General features: G+C 41.1%; 1 protein-coding gene across 1 annotated transcript in view; it reads right to left on the bottom strand.

Moving 5' to 3' along the window:
• The window catches only part of niban2a (niban apoptosis regulator 2a), a 36,281-nt gene extending 10,507 nt beyond the window's left edge, over positions 1-25,774 (bottom strand). The window contains exons 1-7 of the mRNA XM_058064257.1: positions 25,455-25,774; positions 25,113-25,373; positions 15,963-16,093; positions 14,046-14,174; positions 13,864-13,969; positions 13,616-13,783; positions 48-163 (exon numbers count right to left, since the gene is read on the bottom strand). Of these exons, the coding sequence (XP_057920240.1) occupies positions 48-163; positions 13,616-13,783; positions 13,864-13,969; positions 14,046-14,174; positions 15,963-16,093; positions 25,113-25,167 (705 nt within the window). The 5' untranslated portion in view covers positions 25,168-25,373; positions 25,455-25,774. The remainder of the gene's footprint in view (positions 1-47; positions 164-13,615; positions 13,784-13,863; positions 13,970-14,045; positions 14,175-15,962; positions 16,094-25,112; positions 25,374-25,454) is intronic.
• Between the last annotated feature and the right edge of the window lie 1,039 nt (positions 25,775-26,813).

The following is a 26,813-nucleotide window of genomic DNA, read 5'->3' as shown; positions in this document are numbered from 1 at the left end:
TGAACAAGACTTTGAGTAAACAAAGACCCTGAAAGAGCGTGTCTAACCTGTGGTGGAGTTCCACACATCATATCCCAGGTCCCATAGTGTCCCTGGGCTTGTCTGTACAGTCTCACAGTGTCGGTGAATGCCGGCGTCTGAACGGTGCAGTCCTCCGGCAGACCTGAAGGGAAGAGGATGGGAACGTTAGAAAACTAAATAAAACCATCTCTACAGCAGGATGTTAGATTCATTTTAGGGTAGGGGTGGGCGGATTGATTAATATATTGACAGAATCGATACCGAAGGCAGTTTCAGTATCTGATCGATACTAGCATACTAGCGTTTCCTCTCCGTTTTTTTTCTCAAATACACCACTAAACTTTTGAGAACGATTCATCCATCAATAAGGTCACATGGCTATGCTGGAGCCTATCCCAGCTGACTGGCGTTGAGCACCCTGGACTGGTTGCCAGTAATAGCAGCGCACATACAGACAATACAGAAACTAATAATAACATAACATAAATATTATATATATTTGTTATTATTATAATTATCTCATCAGTGTAACATAGTGTAACATTACTAGTGGCCAGTGCAGAATACTATGTACATATCACTACATTTCACTTGCATTTTCTGAATGCCTTATATTGGCTTTTTAGTTTAGTTTTAGCAATGATTAATTTAGGCCAAAAATACATACAATCGTTAATAAAAGGAAGTATTCAACCTCAAAACAGCTATCTATCTATCCTTCCATCCATTTTCTATGCCGCTTAGACAATCACAGGGCACATATAGACAAACAACCATTCACTCACATTCATACCTATGGACAATTTGTCAAAAATCAGAAATCGGAGTCCCCAGAGAAAACCTACTCAGTTGAAATATGTGTCTTGTGTTTTATTTTAAAATCGACACTATATTTAATTGGTATGACCAACACCTACATTTGCAGTGTCAGACAACATTAACAACAAAGAAGAGCGTGTCCAGAGAGGAAATCTAGCGCTGTAACTAAACAAAACAAAGCAAAATGTGTGTCTCAAAAGAGGAAGATAGTTTTTGTTGCTATTAGGTTGCTATTGTTACGGACACACCCAAGTGACAGGAAACCAGAAGCTGTTCTTAAACAGCAGCTGCTTTTTTTTTAGGAAGTTGCTTACTGTCATGTGGTTGTGTTGATGTGATGAGATTTAATGGGTGTTGGAAAAAAAAAAAAAAACCCACACACACAAACACCACATTGCCCCCCCCCCCCCCCTCAACACTTTCCACACTTTCGGGGTCGCCACAGGGAGTCTATCACATAAGTGGTTTTGGTTTTGTTTACACCCCAGATGGCCTTCCTGAAGCAACACTGGCCGGGAATTGAACCCATGAAAAACAGAAGCATGTACATTGCACAACAAGGGATTACAATATGTACAATCAGACATCATAATTATCATTGGTCTTATCTCAGCATTTTTGCTTAGACATTTTCTGGCCGAGCCCACCTTGAGACGCCAATAAAAATGCGATGGTAGCATTTTTCTCTGATTTCATAGCAACCTTTGCAATAAAAGTGACTGTTGGACTTATTGAGTAAGTAGACACCACTAATGGATGATATTGCAAGATGATCCACAAAGTCACAATGTAAAAATTATGTAGTATACTGGAAGTTTCACTTCTGCATCACACAGCAGCTATGGCGCATTCAAAGACCGTCAAACAAGTTTGACAAAAAACAACATACTGTATATAAACATAAAAATGTGGGCTTTTTAAATTTTACCTGAATTAGCACGTATTGTAAACGCATGGCGTTTACACGGCGCACGTGGTTAGCGCGCAGGCCACACAGCTAGGAGACCCGAGCTCAATTCCAACCTCAACCATCTCTGTGTGGAATTTGCATGTTCTCCCGTGCATGCGTGGGTTTTCTCCGGGTACTCCGGTTTCCTCCCACATTCCAAAAACATGCTAGGTTAATTGGCGACTCCAAACTGTCCATAGGTATGAATGTAAGTGTGAATGGTTGTTTGTCTATATGTGCCCTGTGATTGGCTGGCGACCAGTCCAGGGTGTACCCCGCCTCTCGCCCGAAGACAGCTGGGATAGGCTCCAGCACCACTGCAAACCTTGTGAGTATAAGTGGTAGAAAATGAATGAATGAGTGAATGTAAACTTATGTCATTAATTAACTGACTTGAATCGGTCACTAATCAGTAATGAGTAGCTAATGATTTATTCCATGACTGTATTTAGTAGATGACATTTGAACAAATAATTGCTCCAATGTTACTGATACAGATCCGTTGTGTTATGACTTCTCCTCAAACTCCAAACACAATGTTGTGATTCCAGGTCAGTGACTCAGAGGAGGCTGTCAAAGTCAGGAAGTGAGCAAGGAATGGTGGGTGGGAGGGGGCAGGGTGAGCCAGACAGGAAGCCGCCCCTCCCCACTAAGTTTGCAGTGATGGGTGCAAAGGTGGCCAGTGGGAAAAGTGTACATTAGACTAAATATTACGTCATGCATATCAGCCATGCCTATGCCATCAAAATCCAAAATTTGCCTGCTTTTCAGATGAGCACAAATGTCAGATGTCGCACTACCTGTTCATCCACTAAAAAGGCCCATCCTAAAAATCATCCTAATCAAGAGCACTGCAACATTCCCAACCGCTGAATCGCCGCCCAGTGTCCTTTGAAACAATGCTTTTCCCTACCTGACATTCTCAACTTGGGAAATGAGTGGATAATGTGGGAAGATAAGACAGGGAAAGCCGACAGCGGCCATTCAAGTCTTTCATTGAAGGACCTTAGTTGACCCTGTGAGTACTGAGACAAATACAGCCCAGCCCGGACATGTTTCAGTTCAAAGTCGGGAACATTGTTCTAATATGCTGCAAGGAAAGAATGCTAATGTTTTATTTGTTTTGGTTAATAATTCCACAGTACAGTATCTGTTAACGGTGACTGGATGTTGGCCGTAGTTGACTTCCTTTCTCACTGAAAATGAATATCCTCTAGGTCTTAACATATAAATATATATATTTTTGCTCCCTCTGCCAGCCAGGCAGTTTAACCACCGGGCTACGGTCGTTCTCTGCAGTGTGTATAAATAGAACATGTGGCAGCACTTACCACCGTCTCTTTTTCGAGGTATTTCCCTTTTTTTTTTCCAGGCTAACCGCATACTGGTCGGTGGGATTTTTTTTTAGCAAGTTCTCAGGCCTTCAGAGCAATGATTCTGCATTGTGCTTATCAGTTAAGCATTTGGGTGTCAAGGCTTCAAGCGTTTGCGTAATTAGTTTAGCCAAGTTTGACAAATGCTTTTAAAAACACTGCTGCACTTGAATGGTGCTACCGGACAGAAGACTTCTCAATGTATTATTTTGCATATACAGCCGTCCCTCGCCGGTTTATACAAAATAAATGAACTATCGCTGTTTCATGGTTGAATACAACCTGTTAGTACAACAATGTGTATATTTAAGCTAGAATTAAGCATTTCAGACATAAAAATGACCAAATGGATGAAAATATATGTAGTATTCTACACTGGTCACCAATTGTCAGTCATGTTGCATTCATAAGACAATTGCCACTGCAGGAAGTACGCTGTCAAGAAAAAACTCTACCAATGTAAACATGTGTCAGGCATTTGTCACGGGTGAGCAAACTACGGCCCGGGGGCCACATGCGGCCCACCAAGCATTTGAATCCGGCCCGCCAGTTGCTTTCTAAGTATTTCAACTTTTAACATACAAACTGGCAACACGACTTGCAAGTCAGATGTCTTATTTAGTAAAAAAAAAAAAAAAAAACAACAACAAAACTTTCAAATTAAATTACATAGCTTGATGTGGTCTGATGTTTAAAGTGCTCCTGAAAAAAGGGACATGAGAACATACGGCTGATAGTATAACACTATTACAGAGAAAATTAGACAAATAATTCAAGGAAAAATATAAGCATAAAATAGTGTGTGTGTTAAATATATGTTCTGGCCCCTCCAGACAATTTTGTTAACTCAATGTAGCCTACGAGTCAAAATATTTGCCCACCCCTGGCTTATGTAATATATTATTTATGTCTAATATGTATTATTTTCTGTTATTATGTCTACTATATCGGGTAATATGAGTATAAAGGTGATTATAGGGTTGTTATTTTATATCTAGAGGGCTCTAATAATGTTACAAAATAGTATTTGGAGGTACTAAAAAAGGTTTTATGCTACTACAAAAGTATTCCATGTATATTCTATTTTGCAGAAATTCAAAATGACAGTCAGATGTGGAACCAATTGACCGCAACAAGTGATTACTGTACAGTGGACACTCACATATTCATGATTAGGCCCTTTTTACCAATCAAGCGTGAGTCAGTTGTTCGGATAAAGCGGATCTCCCCAGCACAGTAGCACTGTTCATAACCTGGCTATGTCGAGGTACGTTGGACTATCTATGTCGTAAGTAATAAAATAAAGTAATAAAAACAATAAAGCAATAAAATTACGTATGTCCCCCAAAGAGCAGACATTTTTTAGTATTGATGATCACCGTAGACTGTGACTTGAATCGTTGACACAAGCGGTTCTCACTAATGTGGGTTCAGCTTTTCTTTTTTTTTTTTAAAGAGACAAATCATCAGAATCCTACTTCCATCCAGACATGTAAAATAGGTTAGGACAGCTAGTGGGGTTTCTTTTATTTTTTTAGAAGGATAACGGCTTCTCTTGTAGGCTCCAGCTTCCTGTATGATGAGGTCATTGTTTAAGTGAAATGATTAACAGGCCACAGCCGTGCAAAAGAGCAAAGGTAGTGAAAAGCGCTTTTATGACAATGAAGCGGATTCAAATTGATGTTCGGTTTGAGTGGCTATTTTTAAACTCCTAACAACAAGCCATTTGATGTTTGTATCCAGCTTTGCATGAGCTATTATTACTGATGCGTGTGGTCCACAGCAACCACATGGTTGTGGAGAGATGTTAGTTCTACAGTACTGTCCTTTTCAGATCTGTACCTGGGGCTTTACCTGTCAGCTGTCCAGTTTGGAATTGTAAACCCTGATGCGCTTGTGTAAGCCATGAAACGACAGATTAGTACAACTAGGTTTACATGCCTGTTTAAGAACCTGATTCTTAGTAGGACAGCCCCAAATGTCCAATGGTTGTGTTGGGTGTCGCAAGTCAGTACGGAGGAATTGCTGGCATGTGAGAAATGTGGTTGGCCGTGACAATGATCTAAAATATTTGACGTTATGACAAAATACCCCAAACTCTGAGCCTTTTCCCCAAACAGCATATTTTGAAAACGGTTTGCGGAGTGGGAAAATCTGATAACACCGACTTGTCTTTGGCGTAGACCAAAAAACTGCAACTTTCTGAAAAAGATGACATCATTTCCACCGCCGCCGTCATGTGACCAGACATGAGCTCTGCTGACATGCCAACATGATATCTGAATATTTTGACTGGTATGACTCACTCCAGTCAGCATGCTCTTTTCCTTATATACAAATGAGTCCACCTCAGGGGGCCCAGCTATGAAACTGCTGAAATTTACAGATGACACCACAGTCATTGGCCTCGTCAGTGACAGTGATGGATCTGCTTGTAGATCAGCTGGTCTCCTGGTGTGGTCACAACAACCTGGAACTGAATGTGTCTGTTTACATGTATTATTTAGTTTTTCACCCAATAAACTGTGCTCGTTAGGATGCGACTATTTACTCATCCCATGTAGTGTGAGCACAATATTTTTTCAACCCGGAAAAAATAAAAAATGGATTCTCATGTGGACAGGACCTGATACACAGAGAGATAGGGGGGAACATTTTTGAAGGTTGGCAGGTCCGTCAGTGTGCCAGCAGCCCATACGGTTGTTTGTACAGGTAAATAAATTAAATTATTTGGCATAGGGGAATGTGAAAAAAAATCAATATAGTCAATACATACAACAAAATTACCACAGCATCTCTGTTGCTAAGGTAACAAGCAATCTAGCAATCTCCTCCATCCAACTCTCTCACACCAACTACCCTCATGTCCTCCTTCGTCCTGCTACCTGGCAGCTCTAACCGCAGCATCCTTCTGCCAATATATTCACTCTCTCTCCTCTGGAAATGTCCCAACCATCTCAGTCTGGCCTCTTGGACTTTATCTCCAAGGCCTCTAACATGTAATGTCCCTCCGATGTACTCCTTCCTGATCCTATCCATCCTGGTCACTCACAATGAGAACCTCACCATACTCATCTTTGCTATCTCCAGTTCTGCTTCCTGTCTTTACTTCAGTGGGACTGTCTCTAGCATCTCTGTTACACGAGAGTGTAAATCATCACATGAAGAACGTATTAATTGCCCATTATGTCTTTGGCAAAGTAAATGTGTACACAATGGGTCATTTTGGTTTCTGTACTTCTGACAACCGCTTGTGTTGACATGACTCAGCCAGTCCAAGGTGTGTCATCATAAACGGGTTCCACTGTACTTGTAATCTAATCCCCGTTCTAAAGGGGTCTGCGGATGTCCACCAGCAAGAGTGTTTGTGTACTGTGGCGTAAGAATTCGAGTCATTTACACGAGGCCGTCCTCACAGTGAGGTTTACCACCATGAGTTGGAAGTTCATTGGCTCAAGATCCACCACTGTTGTTTCATCACTAACTTGGTTGCTTCATCTATGAAAATGCTCCTAATGGACTGCAATAGAGTGCACGTGTCATGTCAGGAAAACCAAGCAGTAACCCCAGAAGTCTTTGGCGGCTCTGGTTTTAGTCAAAACGTCACATGACAGAGGTGAGAGCGGGCGTGTTCAACAAAGGCCAAAGGCATGAATGTCATCAATTCACAGTGATGCAATTAACCTCTGCATGCCACAGCTGCAGTAAAACACAAACACAGCCTCAGTTCCTTGCAACATGTTCTTGAAGCCCAACCTTGCAGTTGGAATGTAGACAAACATAGACAAACTCAGCATGCCCAAACAGGTCGTGTTAAAAAGTAAAACCAAACAAAACTGCATAGAGGCAAGGGGCCAGCTTTGTTTTACAGCCAAAATGCAAGCCCTTCTTGTTCGGATTTACACTGTGGGTCTGGCCCAGGCATGGTACATGCACCTAATATCACATAATGTTGTTTGGGGATACTTTCAGCCTAAAACTGACAATATACTTATACTCTACCACGTAGAGTATTAGTACTTATACTCTATCACGTTTTATATGATCGCTGTTTCATAGTCGAATACAGCCTGTTGTAAGTTTTTTTTAAAAATGCATATTTAATTCTCACACAGGATGCCATTGGGGCCATAACCCACGACAAGCTAAAACTCAACTCTGAACCTCTGATGTCACTTCCTGTCCTTTACACTACCGTCCACCAGCCACTAAGCTCCACTCAGGAACACATTTACTGTGACACACATCTTAAATTAGCTTATTTACTCTAATTATGTGTATTATATTGTGTGACACAAGTGTAAAGCCATTTAAAAGGCACCATTACAATGCATTGATGAAGACAATAGCCGTCGCACAAAGTACGCTGCACAGACAAAAACAAGGAACGGCTAATGTGTGAGTCTATGTTATCGTATATATTTTATGAAACTACAGTACGTAAACAACGATGAGATGTATGAACAAAAAACAAACAATAAACAGTATAATTTCTTCTGTCATTCCTAGCTAAAACGTTCACACGGGTTAAAACGGAAGATTTAATGAATAAAAACCTCGCTAAACACTTTGAAAAATAATTATAGACAATTTAGCCACATAATAGCTCCAATTAGGGAAGTCTGTGGGCTGTCAAACAACAATGAACGGTATGAAAGTGTGTCTGCACAGCTAAAAGTCATGCAAAGCCTTTGGAAATATTTACTCATGCAATCCAAATTATTCAGCCCTCATGATGAATTCAGTTTATTTGCAAAGTGTATAAACGTGCAGTAGCTTGCAATAAACCGACAAGACAAACACAACTTATATAGCTCAACACATTATTACTATTATTAGTAATTTTTTAAATTGGCCATTTATTAAAAGGTTGCACATACTGAAAACGAACGTCATTTCCAGTGGGGGTGGAATAATTTGGAGTGCTACTGTAGATGTAGGCACATAACAGCCATAAGCAGTTCATGTAAACTGTATTGTCTGATTTTCTTTAACCCAAATCAGGTGATTTTCTGAGTAAGAAATAACAGTAATGCACATTTCTGATCATTATTTGGAGGAGGACTATGAATAATATTGGACATAACATGTATCAAATTTGTTAAAAGCCATTTCTATATCAAAATTCTACTTAGGTTTTTTCAACATTAAGTCTTTTGCTAATTTCTTGTGTCATTTCTAGGTAAAATATTCAACTGACTATTATTGTCTTAGTCCATGAATGTGTTGTTTTAATGTATAGAGTAATGGGTTGGCCCTAGACGGATGAAATCTATACATTCATTCATTCATTTTCTACCGCTTATCCTCACGAGGGTTGCGGGGGGTGCTGGAGCCTATCCCAGCTGTCTTCGGGCCAGAGGCGGGGTACAACCTGGACTGGTCGCCAGCCAATCACAGGGCACATATAGACAAACAACCATTCACACTCACATTCATACCTATGGACAATTTGGAGTCGCCAATTAACCTAGCATGTTTTTGGAATGTGGGAGGAAACCGGAGTACCCGGAGAAAACCCACGCATGCACGGGAGAACATGCAAACTCCACACAGAGATGGCCGAGTGGTGGTCTGCGCGCTAACCACTCGACCACCGTGCAGCCTCAAATCTATACAGTATGGATCAAACATTTGTTTTGCCTAAAACACAAATAGAAGACTAAGAAAATTAATTTGGGGCTTAAATATATTTAATTTATAGAATATATTTACATTTTAAACAAAAAACAATTAATGTAATACCAAAATTGTTGTCAATGAATTGGGCAGTCAATCATCTCATAGTTGATTAATTGCTGCAGCTCTATTTGAGGGAGAAAAACCTGAAGAAAAAAAGTATTTGTACATGGCGTTCACAAACAATTAGGGACAATTTGGTGTATAGTAGCTCCAATTAAGCACGTTTGTGTTGTCAAACAACAGTGAAGGTTATACCGCATAGCTAAAGGCATACTGTGGCCCCACCCACCCCGCATTTGGAACCACAAATCTGCTATTGCAAAAACATGCAAGCTATCACAATGAAGTTAACAACAATAATACAATACAAGTCCATATAAACAAACCCATTTTTAATTTTTCTTTAAAATCGGCTCTGAATGGCTGCACTGCACCACAAAAGGCACATTTCACGCAGCTCTACCTACTGTATGTAATGTACTGTCAACACTTCACACAGGGAACACGTTCTGGAAGCCAGCCAATAATGCACACCACACTGGATTCCTCAGCAGACAGCCTGAAGATGTCTCCTAAAGTTAATTTGCTCAGCAATGAGAAGGCATGGCAACATGCCAAACATACTCTGCAACTTTATCAAGTACATTTGATCTATATTAGTGGATAAAAAACGTTACACACTAATATACCAGCAAAACAAGACAATTGTGTACTAATTTACAACCCAGGCGGCATGCTGGGAAGTTACCAAACATGCTATACATTTGTATAAAATAGTACTGTGTTGTTTTGCATGTATATTACGGTCTATTTCAATACACACACAGTCTGTGTGATGGTGTTACATTGTGTATTTGACATGTTGCTGTTATTTTAGTTTCACCGTGACTGAGGTGATGAACTCCTGTTGCTAATTTATTGCAATTCACAACAAAACGGCATATGGAAGAGCTTTACAACAATAAAATTATGAGGAAATCCTAAATACAGGAGGTAAATTAAACTTCTTCTTTGGGCTTTTCCCTTCAGGGATCGCCACAGCAAATCAATCTTCTCCATCCAACCCTGTCTTCTGCATCTGTCTCTCTCACATTAACTACCCTCATGCCCTCCTTCACTACATCCATAAACCTCCTCTTTGGTCTTCCTCTACGCCTCCTACCTGGCAGCATCCTTCTACCAATATATTCACTATCTCTCCTATCTGTCCCAACCATCTCAGTCTGGCCTGTAAGACTATCTCCAAGGCCTCTAACATGTAATGTCCCTCTGATGTACTCGTTCCTGATCCTATCCATCCCGGTCACTCCCAATGAGAACCTCAGCACCCTCCTCTCTGCTAACTCTAGTTCTGCTTCCTGTCTTTTCCTCAGTGGCTCTCAGTGGCTCTCTAGACCAAACAACATGGCTGATAAAACAGTCTTTATAATCATGTTAAAGTACCACAGTTTACTTCCTGGGACTAATGAAATGTCTTTCAAGTATTCTGAACTTGAGTTGACCCAGCTCCCCGCTCTGCTGATGTCCAGCTGATGATTCATGACATCACGTTATTAACACAATACCCTCAAGTACTCCTGTTGTGCTCGTTCTTTTCACTCTTTCTTCCACCGGTGGACATGACCACAGAAGTTATGGCTCTGAGTCCAGACCCCTGCCATTGAACCTTTTTTTAACAACAACAATGTGTGACAGGCAGCATGAGATTCCTTGTTGTACAAGCTTGCACCACTAACTACTTTATTCAATCCAAGCCATCCTGGTAAGGGAAAACTCTACTGGATAAGCCCTTGATAAGCAGATACATGACTTAACTTACATAAAGTGTAGTCTTAATGCTACAGTATGTATGTTTTGTCCTCAACAAATCTGACACACAAGTCATGTGTTGTGGCACAAGCACACAACATGAAGAAGGATCAAAGACATTCCTTCTGCTGTGCACCTCCAGCCTGCATGCACTCAATCTTATATTCACCAAGAACGGATTTGCATGTGAATGCACTTAATTACACAGAGTATACATGTAAAACAATGTAGTCATACACTGTCTTGGTTAGCGTACAATGTAGCACCTAACAAACGTTTGTCCGTTTGTCCTGTATGGTATCATTCCGCAGAATCAATGGACCCAACAAAGCACTCTAGAGTCTAAATCATGGGTTTGTATCTCTGTTGGAACATTGGTGGAGTTCCAATGTTGTCCCTGTGCGTGCATAGGTTCTCTGCAGGTATTCCTGCTTCCTCCCATATTCCAAAAATATGTATGTTAGATTAAAGGGAGCCTCTAAATTGTCCATAGTTTATGAATATCAGTGCCAACGGTTGTCTATATGTGCCCTGCGATTGGCTGGCGACCAGTCCAGGGTGTACCAGTGCAAAAAATGGATGAATGGGTGGATTTTGGGGCATCTGGAACAGACTGCTTTGATTTACGTTACTTCCAGTGGGAGAAATTCCTTCGGTTTTCTTCTGACTTTTCCCAATGTATTAATAACAAGGAATTAAGTCGACTATTTTACACAAAAGCTGAGCAACTTTTTGTTTTGCTTTTTTTTTTTTTTTTACCATAACTGTCCCAAAAATGAATCGAAGCATGACTTTAAAACCAAGCCGTACTGAAGCGTGATTATGATTTACTGTTACTCAATGTTAAATGAAGGATTCTTGACAAATCCATAGAAATCTCTCTTTATTAGGAGGTAAAAAGTCTTTCTGCTACTTCCGTAATAAGAAAAATATTTTGTTCTTCAACTCTGAAAAATAAAAATACCTGGATGATATCTCGTTTTGTTTGCTGGAGTGACTAATAAGTGACTAATAAATGAATTAGCGAGTGGTTCATGTACGGATTGCACCGTGACGCCACAGAGAAGTCCTTGAGCTTGTAGCCAAGGATGTTGAACATTTTGATCCAAACAACTGTGGTCATGTTGACAGTGCCTTTAGGGAACAGGACAGCTTTCCAGTTGACTTGCTTTGAGTCCCCCCAGGGAGATGCAGTACTCAGTACTGTAGTACTGTGTACCAGTACTGTCGACTAGCTCGAAAACAAGATCAAACAGCAGATATGACAATCGATAACATTGGTGAGACATTGTCAAACCTTACGATGTGTGCAAGTACGAGTTCTCTGCAAATGTTTAATGCATGCATTCTTTCAGGGTAGGAATGAACCAGAATGAGAAGGAAATTTTCTTATCAAGCTGAGTCCTTATTAGCATAACCTACATACATGTGTGAGGCATGCATACATACTTGCCTCACACAGGACTGCTATGTATCTTTGGGGTTGGGTTGCAATTCACTCTTTGGTTTGTTCATAGGAAATGTGAGAAAAACTACTTTGCAGATAATCTTTTTTTCCTCACAATGTTAAAACATTTAAAAAAAAAATTCAAAATCATTTCAAAACCATGCACGTTAGGTTCATTGGTGACTCTAAATTGTTTTTCGGTATGCGAGTGTGAATTGGTGACCAGTCCTGGGATAGGTTCCAGCATACCCGTGCTATCCTAATAAGGATAAGCGGCATAGAAAATGAATGAATGGATGTTAAAAATGTTTGTGACAATAAACTAAATAACAACAGTATGGTATGTTACTGGAGTAAATGCATAAAATTACCCCAAAGCTAAAAAAATGTAGTCATACACTGTCTTGGTTAGCGTACAATGTGGCACCTAACAAACCAGTCCGTTTGTCCTGTATGGTATCATTCCGCAGAATCGATGGACCCAACAAAGCACTCTAGAGTCTAAATCATGGGTTTGTATCTCTGTTGGAACATTGGTGGAGTTCAAATGTTGTCCCTGTGCGTGCATAGGTTCTCTGCTTCCTCCCATATTCCAAAAATATGTATGTTCCATTAATGGGAGCCTCTAAATTGTCCATAGTTTGTGAATATCAGTGACAACGGTTGTCTATATGTGCCCTGCGATTGGCTGGCGACCAGTCCAGGGCGTACCAGTGCAAAAACCTACTTTGTGCCTAATCTTTTTTTCCTCACAATGTTATAACATTTAAAAAAAAAATTCAAAATCATTTCAAAACCATGCACGTTAGGTTCATTGGTGACTCAAAATTGTTTTTCGGTATGTGAGTGTGAATTGGCTGGCGACCAGTCCTGGGATATGTTCCAGCATACCCGTGCTATCCTAATAAGGATAAGCGGCATAGAAAATAAATGAATGGATGTTAAAAATGTTTGTGACAATAAACTAAATAACAACAGTATGGTATGTTACTAGAGTGAATACATACAATTACCCTAAAGCTAAAAAAACATATTTTCATGCCACAATGTGTTAAAAACAAACATAAATTTTGTGTGGGTTTTAATTTTAATGCCGGTCCGTGTCGTGTGCATGGCTGAGTGCAACAACAATGCCCCTAAAAGTAGCTTTTCTTAGAAGCTTTGTGTGAAATTTGAGCTGTTAAAAATAGCAGAGAATAAAAAAACAGCGTATAAACCAGCAGACAGCATATCTATGTTTCATCACGTAATAAGTCAGGAAAGCTGCTTAGTCAGGCTCACTCTACGCCAAGGTTTCCCATTCATCCGCTTTGCTAAAAAATCACATTATAATGATCTGTCTGTATGGAATGGAGTGTAGGTACAATTTCCTGCAGTACTCTGTAAGGTTACAACATAGTGAGATATTATGGCACACTTAAATAGCTTAATTGTTGTTTTAAGGTGCATACACACTGCATGGAATGAAAAACATGTGTACTGTATACAGCACAAAAGAATGATTTATATGCTTACCATTGTTACAGTGCCGGACACAGTCCTGCAAAACGGCGTGCCACTTCTGCTGCTCCTTCTCGGTCATCACACAGAAGTAATGGTGCCGAGCGTACGGGTGCCACAGGATGAGAGGGAACTGAGTCGCACATTTGATGAAAGGACTGCTTCCCAAATTGGATTTAATACCTAAAACAAGAAAAATCAGACATAAGAAGATGGGCAGCAATTAAGGAACTTGTTGGATTATGTTGACATTATTATGTTACCTGGAAGGCTGTTGTTAATGAGTTCAATGTACTCTTCCATGGAGGTCAAGGCCCTGTAGCCGGCACAGTTGATGGTTATTTTGGGATGCAGTCCCCGCTCCTGTGCCTGTTAGATGAGAGGGAAAAAGATAAGTTGAAGGAGTCAAGGTGATGATGTCAAGTGGCAAACAAAGTGCACCCACGGTTCTGCTCTCATAGAGGTTGATGCTGTAGTTGTTTGGCACTGATACAAAGCGATTTCTCCACTTGCGATTCTCCTCTAGGTACTGAAACAAGTTTCCTGAAAAGATCGATCGGCCAGCCAAAGGGTCCTGGAACAAAGAACATTCATACAAAAACCAAGTTACATTTGTTTCCACTTCAAATTGCTGAAGCTTCATTTTTTACAAATGAAGGAGGAGGCCAACTTGAATTTTCCCAACAGAACAATACGTGGTCTTCATTCATGTGCTTGGAACTAATTATTTCAAATATGCAATGTGTCAGAGGGACATGCACGGACATGCAGACGCTATGTCCTCATAGGTTGTGAGGAGAGATGGGCTGACACGATGAATTCATAGAACAACAACTCTGATCATGTGTGAAATGTGCTCCATTTCCCTTCTTGTGATTGAGGAGTGGACCCACAGGCATCATAATGTTTACACAAGAGGGCTTGCCATTCAGATACGACTGACAATGTTTACAAATCACTTAGCGGACACTTTCAAGCTGAGACGTCATGTGGCTTATCGGTTATGCTGCTCACATAAAAAAAAAAAAATGTCTAAATAATTTATTCCTTCCTGCTCATTATGTAATCCATTTGATGCCACACCATTTCTAATTAAAGGCTCTGGCTCCTAGGCTCCTGTGTGTCAAACCTCACATACAGGAGGTTTCATGTGAATTTGTGGCCAGTGAATGCACATAAAAATGTATGCAACAAAGTATTATTATTATTACAATATTATTGGCAACAATGTTTTAGCCAGTGATTTATCAATTTCGGAAATGTACAGGGCTGATCCGATATCTGCAAAAAAAGTAGAGGATTATAATCGGCCTGTCCAACATAAGCACTCCGATACTAGCGTAGAGTCAACGTGATTTTGAGTGCAAAACTTGTCATGCACAAGTTTCCCGTGGTGGTACAGAACTCGGGAAGTTGAATATGACTAACCTCACCCCATATTTGAAGTAGTATTGGGAAAAAAAATCAGACATCCAAAGCAGTCTGAGACTTTTGCAAAGCATGACAACATACCACGGTAAAAAGTACTTAGCTACAACAAAAAAGAGCCAGGCTCTGTTGGTGGTGAGTAATATCAGGTTTAAAAAATGCTTCACCAAGCACCTGGTGCCTCGCTATATTATGTCCAGCCGCCACTACATGGTGGGTAAAAATATACCTCACATGCACAAAGAAGAAAATGGTTCAGTTTTTTACCTACTGTTGCTCACTATTCTTCTTTCTTTTTCAGTTTTTCCCTTCAGGAGTCGCCACAGCAAATCAATCGCCTCCATCCAACCCCGTCTTCTGCATCTCTCACACCAACTACCCTCATGTGCTCCTTCACTACATCCATAAACCTCCTTCTTCTACGCCTCCTACTTGGCAGCTCTAAACGCAGCATCCTTCTATCAATACGCCCGAACCATCTCAGTCTGGCCTCTCTGACTTTATCTCCACAGCCTCTAACATGTAATGTCCCTCTGATGTACTCGTTCCTGATCCTATCCATCCTGGTCACTCCCAATGTGAACCTCTGAGTATTCTACACTACAAAGTAAGTCATTAAAAAGTATGTATGATTCACCCTGATTCACCCGATATTCAAGGCCCCAATATCATCATTATATTGGAAGTGAAAAAGTAATTAAGGGTTAATGATCCAGATTATAATAACTGCACTCTGGCTGCTTTGGGTCTTGAAGTATCATTTGGAAGGGAAAAATGCTGTTTCACGGCGTTGCCTTTAATCAACTACATTCATTCAGATTGGCTGACATAAAACCAGCTTTACAAGGTGTTGCTAATCAGTTCATCCCTTTCACACACATTTTTAGTTTGCACAATGACTGACTGAGGTTGAAACTAAAAGGGGTGAACTTGCCTTTCTGTGTAGCAGCTGCGACTGCGGCCCACCTCCTCCTTCAATCTCGTAGCGGACGCTGTTGAAGAGAGCAACCGCGTACTGCTGTTCATACACGTCACTGAACTGTCTCATCACATCTCTGGTCTTTCCTGCAAGATAGAGAGAGAATGGAATGATATAGCAATCATGGTTATCACATTTTCAGTGTTCAAAATGCCACCATTTATTAAAACTTGAAATCAATCACTTTTCTAATCTAGCCAAAAAAGACGCTGAGATCAGTTAGGCGTCGGTGGAAAATCACGTTGGACCATGAGCAGAAGTTGTGTGAATGACGGATCCCCCTGTTGCTCACACCTTTCCGGCAGAAACAAGTCGAGACACCCATGCTCTTTTATCCATGCGTCAAAATAAACAGGAAGACCTCTTCAACAGGCAGATCATTCATTCATTTCCCACGGCTTATCCTCACGAGCGTCGCGGGGGTGCTGGAGCCTATCCCAGCCGTCTTCGGGCGAGAGGCGGGGTACACCCTGGACTGGTCGCCAGCCAATCACAGGGCACATATAGACAAACAACCATTCACACTCACATTCATACCTATGGACAATTTGGAGTCGCCAATTAACCTACCATGTTTTTGGAATGTGGGAGGAAACCGGAGTACCCGGAGAAAACCCACGCATGCACGGGGAGAACATGCAAACTCCACACAGAGATGGCCGAGGGTGGAATTGAACCCTTGTCTCCTAGCTGTGAGGTCTGCGCGCTAACCACTCGACCGCCGTGACGCCCGTCTTAAAAATTATGTTTTTTTTCAAAGATAGCATATATTTTTGTTAGAGAGTATAAAACCTGTTACAACCTTGTAAACCTAATAAGAGCCCTCTAGACATGAAATAACACCCCTATAATCATCGTTACACTTGTATTACCTAATATAGTGCACATAATAAGAGAAAATAAGACATAATATATAGACTCACACATTAGCACTGGGAGAGTCCATTGTTGTTTCATTTTTACTTCCTGCAATGGCTATTGTCTCATCCATGTAACATTACTGACACCTAGTGACCAGTGTAGGAGACTACACTACATATCACAGCATGTCTTTCAATGAGTCTTCTGAATGCCTTATATTAATATTTTACTTAAATGGTAAATAGTCTTTCACTTGTATAGCGACATTTGTGGCCGAGGGTGGAATTGAACTCGGGTCTACTAACAGGCAAAAACTATCACCGTGATCCAGAACATAAAACCCAGTTCTACAATTGGAAACATTATCACTCATGTGTCCAAACCTTGTCATGCAAGGTCATGCTTGGGACCAACTTGTAGGATGATGGTATTAGCGGGACATATTGTGCTTCACTGCTGCATGCTGACCAAAAAAATCAGAATTTCTTCCTCACATCTTTTACTCTCCCTGTCTTGCACGTTTCAACTGTTTCCAATTCATATACAGTATGAAGTGCAAACAATAGCTGTATGTCGAGCCAGATGAATAACTTCTGAATTCATTTTGTCTGTGAAAGATAAAAGCTAGCCAGACAAAAGCCTTACTACTATTAACACTAAACTATTAACAATTGTTTGTTGCTGCATTCATTCGGAGACAAAGCAGAACCTCCTTTTACTAATCAATGAATCAAAGTTTCCATTCTCACACAACGTCTCGCCAGTGCTTGACCCAGTTCTACTGCTGCCTTCAGACATCTTCCCTCATCGGTCCATCTAAGGAACTGCTGGAAGGGAAGTGCGTCTTTCCCACGTTCCATTGGTGGAAAAAGTGCCAATGTGTTGGCTCAGTCAGCAGCAGACAGTGTTGACTAGGATCCGTTTATGGAAGTGACAACAGGAAATAGGAAGGCAGGAGGAAGAATACCGCTGAAAAGGCAGGACTGACAGTAACAAAAATGTGGAGGAGAAATAACAAAATAAAAACACAATGTACTCTGTCCTATAAAAAAATATCCCCAAATAGCTTCAGTGCTAGATTATTTTTGTTGCGATGGTTTCCAGAGGTCAAATTGTGACAAACACTGAGCTTGACTCATCCATTGCGATTAGACCGAGTTCCACAATTAATCCATCCATTTCCCATATCACTTATCCTCATTAGGGTCACGGTTGAGCTGGAGGCTATCCTGGCCGACTTTAGACGGGGCGGATTCACCCCGAACTTGTCACCAGTCAATCACAGGGCACATGCAGTACAAACAAATTCCACCCCCAGATTTCAACTCAACTTTGAACCCAAGAATGTGTTAAGCAAAACTGAGACAACACATCATAAGTGATGCTAGGGAGGACACTAAACAGATGGTGGTATATCAGCTAGCAGTATCTTTTTTTATTAAGGGTCACAATGTTCTCACAGCAATCAGGCAAAATGGGAACAGAGCTGCTATTGCAATCTATGCATTTCATTTCTATTATGTTCCACTCGTCTGCATTCTGTGTGTATGTTACCGCCCTGGCCTCCATTGACCGAAACAAAGAGACTGTGACTGACAAAAGAGCTCACTCCGTTGTTACACAGAAAAAACACGCTATGGTGCTGAAACCCTCCTCCTGCCAGACGTGCATGCACATGGCAATTATTAATTATTAATTTTAATTGATTATGTGATCTAGGTTAATTGGCGACTCCAAATTGTCCATAGGTATGAATGTGAGTGTGAATGGTTGTTTGTCTATATGTGCCCTGTGATTGGCTGGCGACCAGTCCAGGGTGTACCCCGCCTTACGCCCGAAGACAGCTGGGATAGGCTCCAGCACCCCCCGCGACCCTCGTGAGGAAAAAGCGGTAGAAAATGAATGAATGAATGAATGATTATGTGATTAATTTATACATGTATTATTGTCCCAATAATACGTAGTGCCCACAAGAGGCTCACATTTTTTTCTGAACGAGAATTCACATTTCAATCTTGTAAGCTCTTGTGCTAGATAGCTAGATAGCCATGTCACAAAATATGTCTTTCAGCAAGTTCTATCTATCTATCTATCTGTTTCTCTTGTCTCTGGGACAAGAAGGCGTCCGAGCAAAGTGTTTTCGATTATTCGTCGTTCCCTTTGAACAATAGCTGAGGTCTGTAATGTTCTGACTTCAAGGTCCATCCCCTTCTGTCTTCTTTAACATTCATTTTGACAGACAACACAGTGCTTCTTTCACTTCCTGTTTTTAACTCATTCAATCCCAGCCCCTTCGGTACTGGCCATTTTTGACGATTTTGACTCATCTGAAATATGAAACCAACCAAAAGAAAGATTAGTTTGTTTGTTTCTACCATTTTCCATTATTTAGCATTAAAGGAACATAGGTACATTTCAGGAAGATATCAATTTTCAGGCTGCACAGCGGTCGAGTGGTTAGCGCACAGGTCTGACAGCTAGGAGACCCGAGTACAATTCCACCCTCTGCCATTTCTATGTGGAGTTCACATGTTCTCCCCGTGCATGCATGGGTTTTCTCCGGGTACTCCGGTCAAAAAACATCTAACCGGGTTAGAGGGCCTCATATATGCCAAGCATGCTAAGCCGTGGGCAATATTGTTTAACCAGTAAAAGTGTTGAATGTGTTGTTATTGCTTTTATGCGTACTGTAAAAGTCGCATCAGTCAAAAAAATTGTTATGAAGAAGAAGAAAAAAAAACATGTTTCAGGAATATCATGGCGCCGTTTCTCAGAGAAGACAAAGCCCGAGGGAGGGGGGCAATATTTAGACTGACAAGCACACAAACTAAAGCTGCAGAACCTGAAATAAGTCAAACATTTTATGTATATAGATTCAAGAAAACTGCGCCCGTCTTCTGGAAGAAGACACTTTTAATACGTGGGATGAGGCCTGGACCAATGTGATGCTGGGCTGTCAAAAACTGCGGTCCTCTGAATTCTATCTGACTGCACTGTAGCTAACATTTATGTATGTGCTGTGTGTGTTATGTGGGATCCGGGTAGGAGATCGTTCTGTGAGAACGTGTTTAAGAGGAGAAGGAAGAAATCACATACTCCCTACAAACAGGAATACACAAGCTGTCCGCACACACACACACAAGATTCAAAGTACATTTTTCAAAGTGACTGCACAGTAATGTTTACTTTACTAAGTTCAGCAAAAAGTAAAATGAGTGTGGTTGTAATAGGGGTCAAGACATATGACCGGCAGTGTAATAGTACACCCTGCTGTGCTGCATATTTGATTCTCTGCCAATACCCTAGCACCGAGCTATTGAAACTATATAGGTATACACAGTATATCCAGAAACTGGAAAAATAAAACACAAATAGAAAATTAAGGCATTCAGAAGACACAATCAAAGACCCCACTGTTAACTGTGACATTTGGTGAGACACACAAGCACTGCACAATTACAGGCATAATGGGCACAATAATCCCTAATAGATATCCCAAATGAAAACACTGGCTGCTCAACTCTGAACCCCTGAAATCACTTCCTGTCCGCCCCCTACTAAGCTTCCCTAACACCTGACCCCATTTACAGCAACATATACGAGGATGAGTCTTTATGTCAGGGGTCTCAAACACGCGGCCCGCGGGCCAAATGCGGCCCGCAGGACACTAGTTTGAGGCCCCCGCCTTGATATGAAAGTTTAATGTTAGTGCGGCCCGCACAAGTTTGATATGGATGCTGTATGGTATCATGTACCCAGAAAAAATTATTACATTTGATTAATGTTCATGTTAAAGGTTAAATAACTGTTAATAGTTATCCTCCCTATCCGTGTGGAAGTGGTAAGCTTTTGGCTATTTAAGTTTAAAGGAAATAACTTGAAGGCTACCGTTTAGGTCGCTAGCTCTCTAGTTTGCGAGTTAGCATGTGTCTCGAGACCCTGCAGTTGCGCAATATGTTATAAATATGTAATAAAAAGAGTATAAATGTGACTATAGTCGTGTTTTGTCATGTCTACAGGGCTCTAATAATGCTTTGTTCATTTTAATCTGAAAAAAATAATTTGTCTACCCACCAACTATATGTGGCTCCTTAAGTTTTTATTATTTGCCGTTTTATTATTATTATTATATTTATTTATTTATTACTGATTGATTGATTTTCTTTATTCTTGATTTGTTTTAATTTAATTTATTTTTCATCTTATTTTGTGTGGAAAAATAAAAAGTAAGATATTTGAGAACAGTGGAATGTTTTACCAGAGCTTTCCTTGTAGAAAATTGGAACCAAAGCGAAGTTTTTTAAATTCTTTTGTTTTTAATAAATGCATTTTTTTGTTTTTTTTTTTGAAAACCTGATGCGGCCCAGTCTCACCCAGACGCTAGCTCCAGTGGCCCCCAAGTAAATTGAGTTTGAGACCCCTGCTTTATGTCTTAAAGGAGACGTATTATGCTCATTTTGGGCTCTTTGTATTGAGTTGTGGACTTCTATAGAGCAGCTACACACAATAGATTTTCCAGAATCTGCACCTATTCCAGCTGTATTTCCTTGGATTTACAAAACGCTCTGATTTTAATTATTCCACCCACGGCCCGCCTCCGGGCACGCCCACTCCACTGTGATTGGTCACACTTGCAAGACAAACCAGTGCAGCAGAGCAGGGTGGAGGGCCTACATTAAGTACCCCGGCACACCCATATAAGGAAGGCTGTCACAATGAAAAGTGTTAAGAGGCATGCCAAACTTCTTTCAGGGCTCATTTCCAAATGCGCAAATCTCATTATCTGAAACTTTGGCATAGTTTAACACGAGAATACAACATTCATAGGTCAGAAAAGTGGAAAAGGCAAAAGAGGTCCCCTTCAAATATTCTTCTTATGTCTACTATACTGAGTAATAGGAGTGTAAAGGTGACTATAGGGGTGTTAAAAAGGACCTATTATGCTCATTTTTCAACCCTTTCAACCCTACACACAATAACTCAGAGCTCAGGAGAAACCAAACGTGTGGCAACCTTGCCAGCCCAAGAAAGAGCCCTCATTGTCGGACACACTTTGAGAGGTGTGATTGGTGCGGTGGAGCCCAGAAGCCGGATGTGAGGGCACCGCGTGGACGCACAACTTCTGGCTTCAGGTATTTCACGTTCATAGTCACAAAAACAGTCCTGTGTGAAATGCCAGATGAAAGTTCGTTTGTGAAAACAGACAGATGAAAATATTTTTCTCTTGCTGGGAATCACCAAATATAATAACTTCTGCCTGAGCTTGTTTCGGAAACAGAGAAGCAGAGCTTAGGGGCGGGGGGAGCTTATCTGGCTTACAGCCACACCCATATAAGGAAGTCAGCCCCTCTGTGACATCACAAAGGGGCAGTTTTACCACGACTTTTGTAACCGAGCGTTTTGAGCCGTTCCAAACTTCTTTTGGGGGTGACTTCGAACGTTGTAAACTATGAAAATATTCCATTTATAAATAAAGAATCCTACTTCTGTGGGCGGCACGGCGGCCGAGTGGTTAGCGCGCAGACCTCACAGCTAGGAGACCAGGGTTCAATTCCACCTTCGGCCATCTCTGTGTGGAGTTTGCATGTTCTCCCCGTGCATGCGTGGGTTTTCTCCGGGTACTCCGGTTTCCTCCCACATTCCAAAAACACGCTAGGTTAATTGGCGACTCCAAATTGTCCATGGGTATGAATGTGAGTGTGAATGGTTGTTTGTCTATATGTGCCCAAAGACAGCACCCCCGCGACCCTTGTGAGGAAAAAGCGGTAGAAAATAAATGAATGAATGAATGAATCCTACTTCTTGGAAATTCACTTCTTACAGTCGGGCAAGCGGCAGTATGTCAGGGCACTAAAAAATCTGAATAAATGACAACAATTGTAACCAGCAGAAATCAACCTGTTGACTGATGAAGTGAGCAAACACAGGGAAATAAATTGAATCAGCTCTTGTACGGAAAACGACTCAACTCATACAAATGGAAATAAATCCCATCTAGCCAAGAATGCATAGCATGAATATACCTCAAACTGTATAAACAACACATGCGTTGATGAGACAATAAAAATGGAATGATTCAATCCAACTAAGATAAGCAATTACATCATCTCCCAGCTTTCAGCCAAAATAACACCGCTTGCCATCAAAAACAACAAACAGGTGAAGTGACGTCATCAGACAGATTAAGTCACTTTGTAAGAATGCAGGATGATGAGATTGAGATTAATATGTCTCAAGCCTTTCCCAAGGTCAAGACAACTTTTTGGGTCAGTGTTAATCAAAGACCTTGTAATTTTGAGACAGAGGGTGTGGATGACGGCAAACGGCTGCAAATTAGATTTGTATTACCTATAAATGCTCTACAAGTTTAATTCATTAGTAAGAACCAGTGGCACCAGCGCCTCACCATATGCAGCCATTGCATGCATTTCATATTGAATATGGTGTGTAGAAGTCAATTACTCTCACTGTGTAACTAGCTTGTCGTGTTTCCTTTTGGGAAATTTGTACCACCACAAATACGTAGAAGGGAAGCTACCTGTTTGCCCTTGCTCATCAACACATTGTATTGGGACTATACCTTAATGGAGCGTCTTCTTACGAATCTGTGCAATAAATGACATCATTCTGATTTCAAACACACCTTCTAAGCACCTGGTCTGCCAGAGAATAAGAAGATGCAGCATGAGGGATCGGTCTTGCTGTGTCCCCCTCATTGAAAGCAACCAAACCGAAACCAAAAGGATGTGACGCTTGTTGTGTGTCCAAAAATATTACGTGTACATGCATCCAATTATGCAACCGATACAATGACATCATCCCCACCCATATCCACAAATAGATTATAGTCATGTGGGAAACACCGCTTTTTCTGACTGACTTGCTCCTGACACCGCTCTATACAGATTCCATCCATTGACCAGTTATCCTCTTCAGGATTGCAGGAGGCTTAAGCCTACACAAGCTACTCGCTGATGAGGTTTGTGGACATGCCAAAGCAAACATGCCCATTTTTCTAGTACCGCAGGGCAGAATAGCAATTGCAGTGTCATCATCATTAAATATCAACAGGGTAAATCTTAAATTCTGCCTGGCAACAATAAATATGAATGTAAAGAAAGCACATCAGACAGTAAGAAAGAGTATTGTACTTTTCATGGCTTGTAGCCTGCCACCATTGTCCTGAAAACACACAGCCTGAGCCAAAATAAGAATACTGTAATGTCCAAACTGGACTTGAAGCAAACATCTACCACAACTCTGAAGCATTCCCCCCTTTCCCCAAGTTGTTTGGAACTTTTTTTTACTGTCAGCTTCCCTCCTGCAAGGAGGAGTGTCACGGGGTGAAAGCCAAAAAAAAAGTGCTCTACACTGCTCCTTGGCTCCACGCAGCCTGCACGCCTGGTTGGAACAGATCCCACCACAGAATTCACAATCCAGACGTTTGAGAGCCATCTGAGACTTAAACATCAGCCACTACCAATTTCTACAAACATGCTCCCCTTTGGGAGAACCTACTTATTACGTCTGGGAAGAAGGCCCACAGCGGACTGGGGAGTCCAATACACAAACATAAAATGACACAGGGAAGGATGACCCTTGCAGAGAAGCAATTATGGCAGGGGTGTCCAAAGTGCGGCCCGGGGGCAATAGTTTTTTGCTACCCGCTTTAGAGTGATTGATGACTCTGATTCATCAGTTTTAGTGACCATCATTATAAATGTATATCACACATATTTAAAGCTTAAACCTGAATCTTCTGTTTTAGTTGTTAGCTTCCGCTGCTAGTGAACAGTACATATGTTTATTGCAAATGTTGATCTGAAACAGAGAAAATCTACAGCTATAGCAGGACGCTTTGGAGGGGGAGGAGCCAACCGTGTGTTAAAAATAATCGTTTGAAGGGTGTATGAATTGTTTTTATTTTGCCATTTGCTGGTAGGCGCGGAATGTAACTCCCGCGTGGAGCTGTACTGTATTGATCGTACAGTATATTGGATTACATTCAGCACTTTTATGTACAAAATTAATCCTTTATTATATTGTATGTGGAAAATAAATGTGGACATCACTTTGCATGTATTTGTACAAATTTGGATGATATCATAGTGTTGAAGTAATCAGAGTAACAAAACAGTAGCACGATTGAGTTGGGGGAGGGGGGTGGGGGTGCATATGCCATAAAGGCATGTTGCATATAATGAGTTTTATACCCGACATATCGCTTTGTAAATGCAATTTTACCTGTAATCATCTCCCGCTTGCCTTCATCCAGGTGAGATGAAACAACGTCCCCCATGGCTGCAACAGAACCTCCGTTTCGGTTAGGATCCGGACGGGCTGCAGGAGTGTATATCGGGAACAATCCCAGTTGGAGAGCGATTAATTATTCGACCTAAAAGGCAGTGACGCGGGGGCATTAATCGTTAATCTCCCCCAGAGAGTCGCAGGGTCCTGGCGCTGATGCGTGCCTCTGCTGCGTTTGTGCTCCTCGGTGACAACACCCTGGCGGGGAGAAGGAGAAGGAGGAGGAGGAGGAGGTGAACACACACACACACGGTTCAGCTTGAGGGAGGCGGGACACACCTTGTGGAAGCCATCACTGGTCCAACGTGTTAAGGCGGCCCTGGCTTGGGTGTGTCCACAAGCGCCTCGGTTTCACAACCTTCTATGTTACTCTACTGTTGTCCGACTCGTGCATTTCAACCTACAAAAAACTAACTATATGACGTTTAACACGTCATTTCCCTTCCCTTCTGACTATCCAGTCTCTTTACGTCATGTGTGTCATATACATTTACTATCATTTGTGGATTTAATTGCAATTGTCCCACCACCGGATGGCAAAATACACCCCGTTTTCGGTTTCGCTGTAAAATATTCCCGCAGTCTTTCTTCTTTTCTTCTTTGTGGGGTGGTTCAATTGAAAGAAGATGCATGCTGCCCCCATGTGGTCGTATTCATATTACAGCGCTATTGTTGTCATTTATTTTTAGTATTGTATTATATCATTTCCTCGTCAATGCTGCCTTTGTATTAGTAATGTACTGTTTGTACACAGTATTTCTGTGTAGGTGTGCTGTGTAATAAATACTGTATTGTGATGTCTATCTATTATTTATAGTGGCTTCTATTTTTTTAACCTAACTACAACACTGTCAATAAATAAGAGGCATATATTTGTTAACTCTTTTTTTTTCGAAATGCCCGATGCTCCCCTTTGAAGGCATAATTTGGTACATTGCTTGTGCTAAATCCAATTAGAGCGTGCAGGTGCACCTAATACAGTTTCTGGTGCCGCTGCAGTCTCCCTTTCAAGCAGTGTGGGCGGATCGATACCAAGGGTGGTATCCGTATCGGGTCAATACCGGGATGTTGTGATCGATATTCCTCGCCCAACCCCCGCCTTTCTTAAATATGCCTCACACACGTATGAACTGCATTTTAATGCATAAAATGTATAGGTATCCACCAGTAATTTAATGATAATGCAGTATGATTGATGAACAGATGTAGAACGTTATAATCCCTCGCCACTTTGAATGTGTAATTTTACGGCTACACTCAAAATATTCATTTATAAATAATCACTCTTCCGTCGTTGACTATAGCAGTGAAATCACCAAATCACCAGGTGTGCCGTGAGGAATTATCCAATATCCCTTTTTTTAAAATTAACATTTATTGATCATTTTCTGCTAAAATTATGCCATTGTCGAGTGTCCATGGTCGAGTATCCGTCGACTGGCAGTGCAATGTAATATTCTTCCGTGTGGCAACACATAGCTGATTGCCTCATTCCGCCAATACACTGAGTGATGCACGTGAGAGGGCGTGGTGACATTTTGTAAAATGTTCGTATAGTTTGTGCCGCAACATTTTTCCAACCGTGGCTCAAAAAGGACTATCACATATTATAAGTAAAAATATAAAGCATATTTAAGC

The sequence above is a fragment of the Doryrhamphus excisus genome, chromosome 2 (assembly GCF_030265055.1).
Source record: "Doryrhamphus excisus isolate RoL2022-K1 chromosome 2, RoL_Dexc_1.0, whole genome shotgun sequence".
In the NCBI taxonomy this organism is placed as follows: domain Eukaryota; kingdom Metazoa; phylum Chordata; class Actinopteri; order Syngnathiformes; family Syngnathidae; genus Doryrhamphus; species Doryrhamphus excisus.
This window is presented reverse-complemented; position numbering and strand designations above follow the sequence as displayed.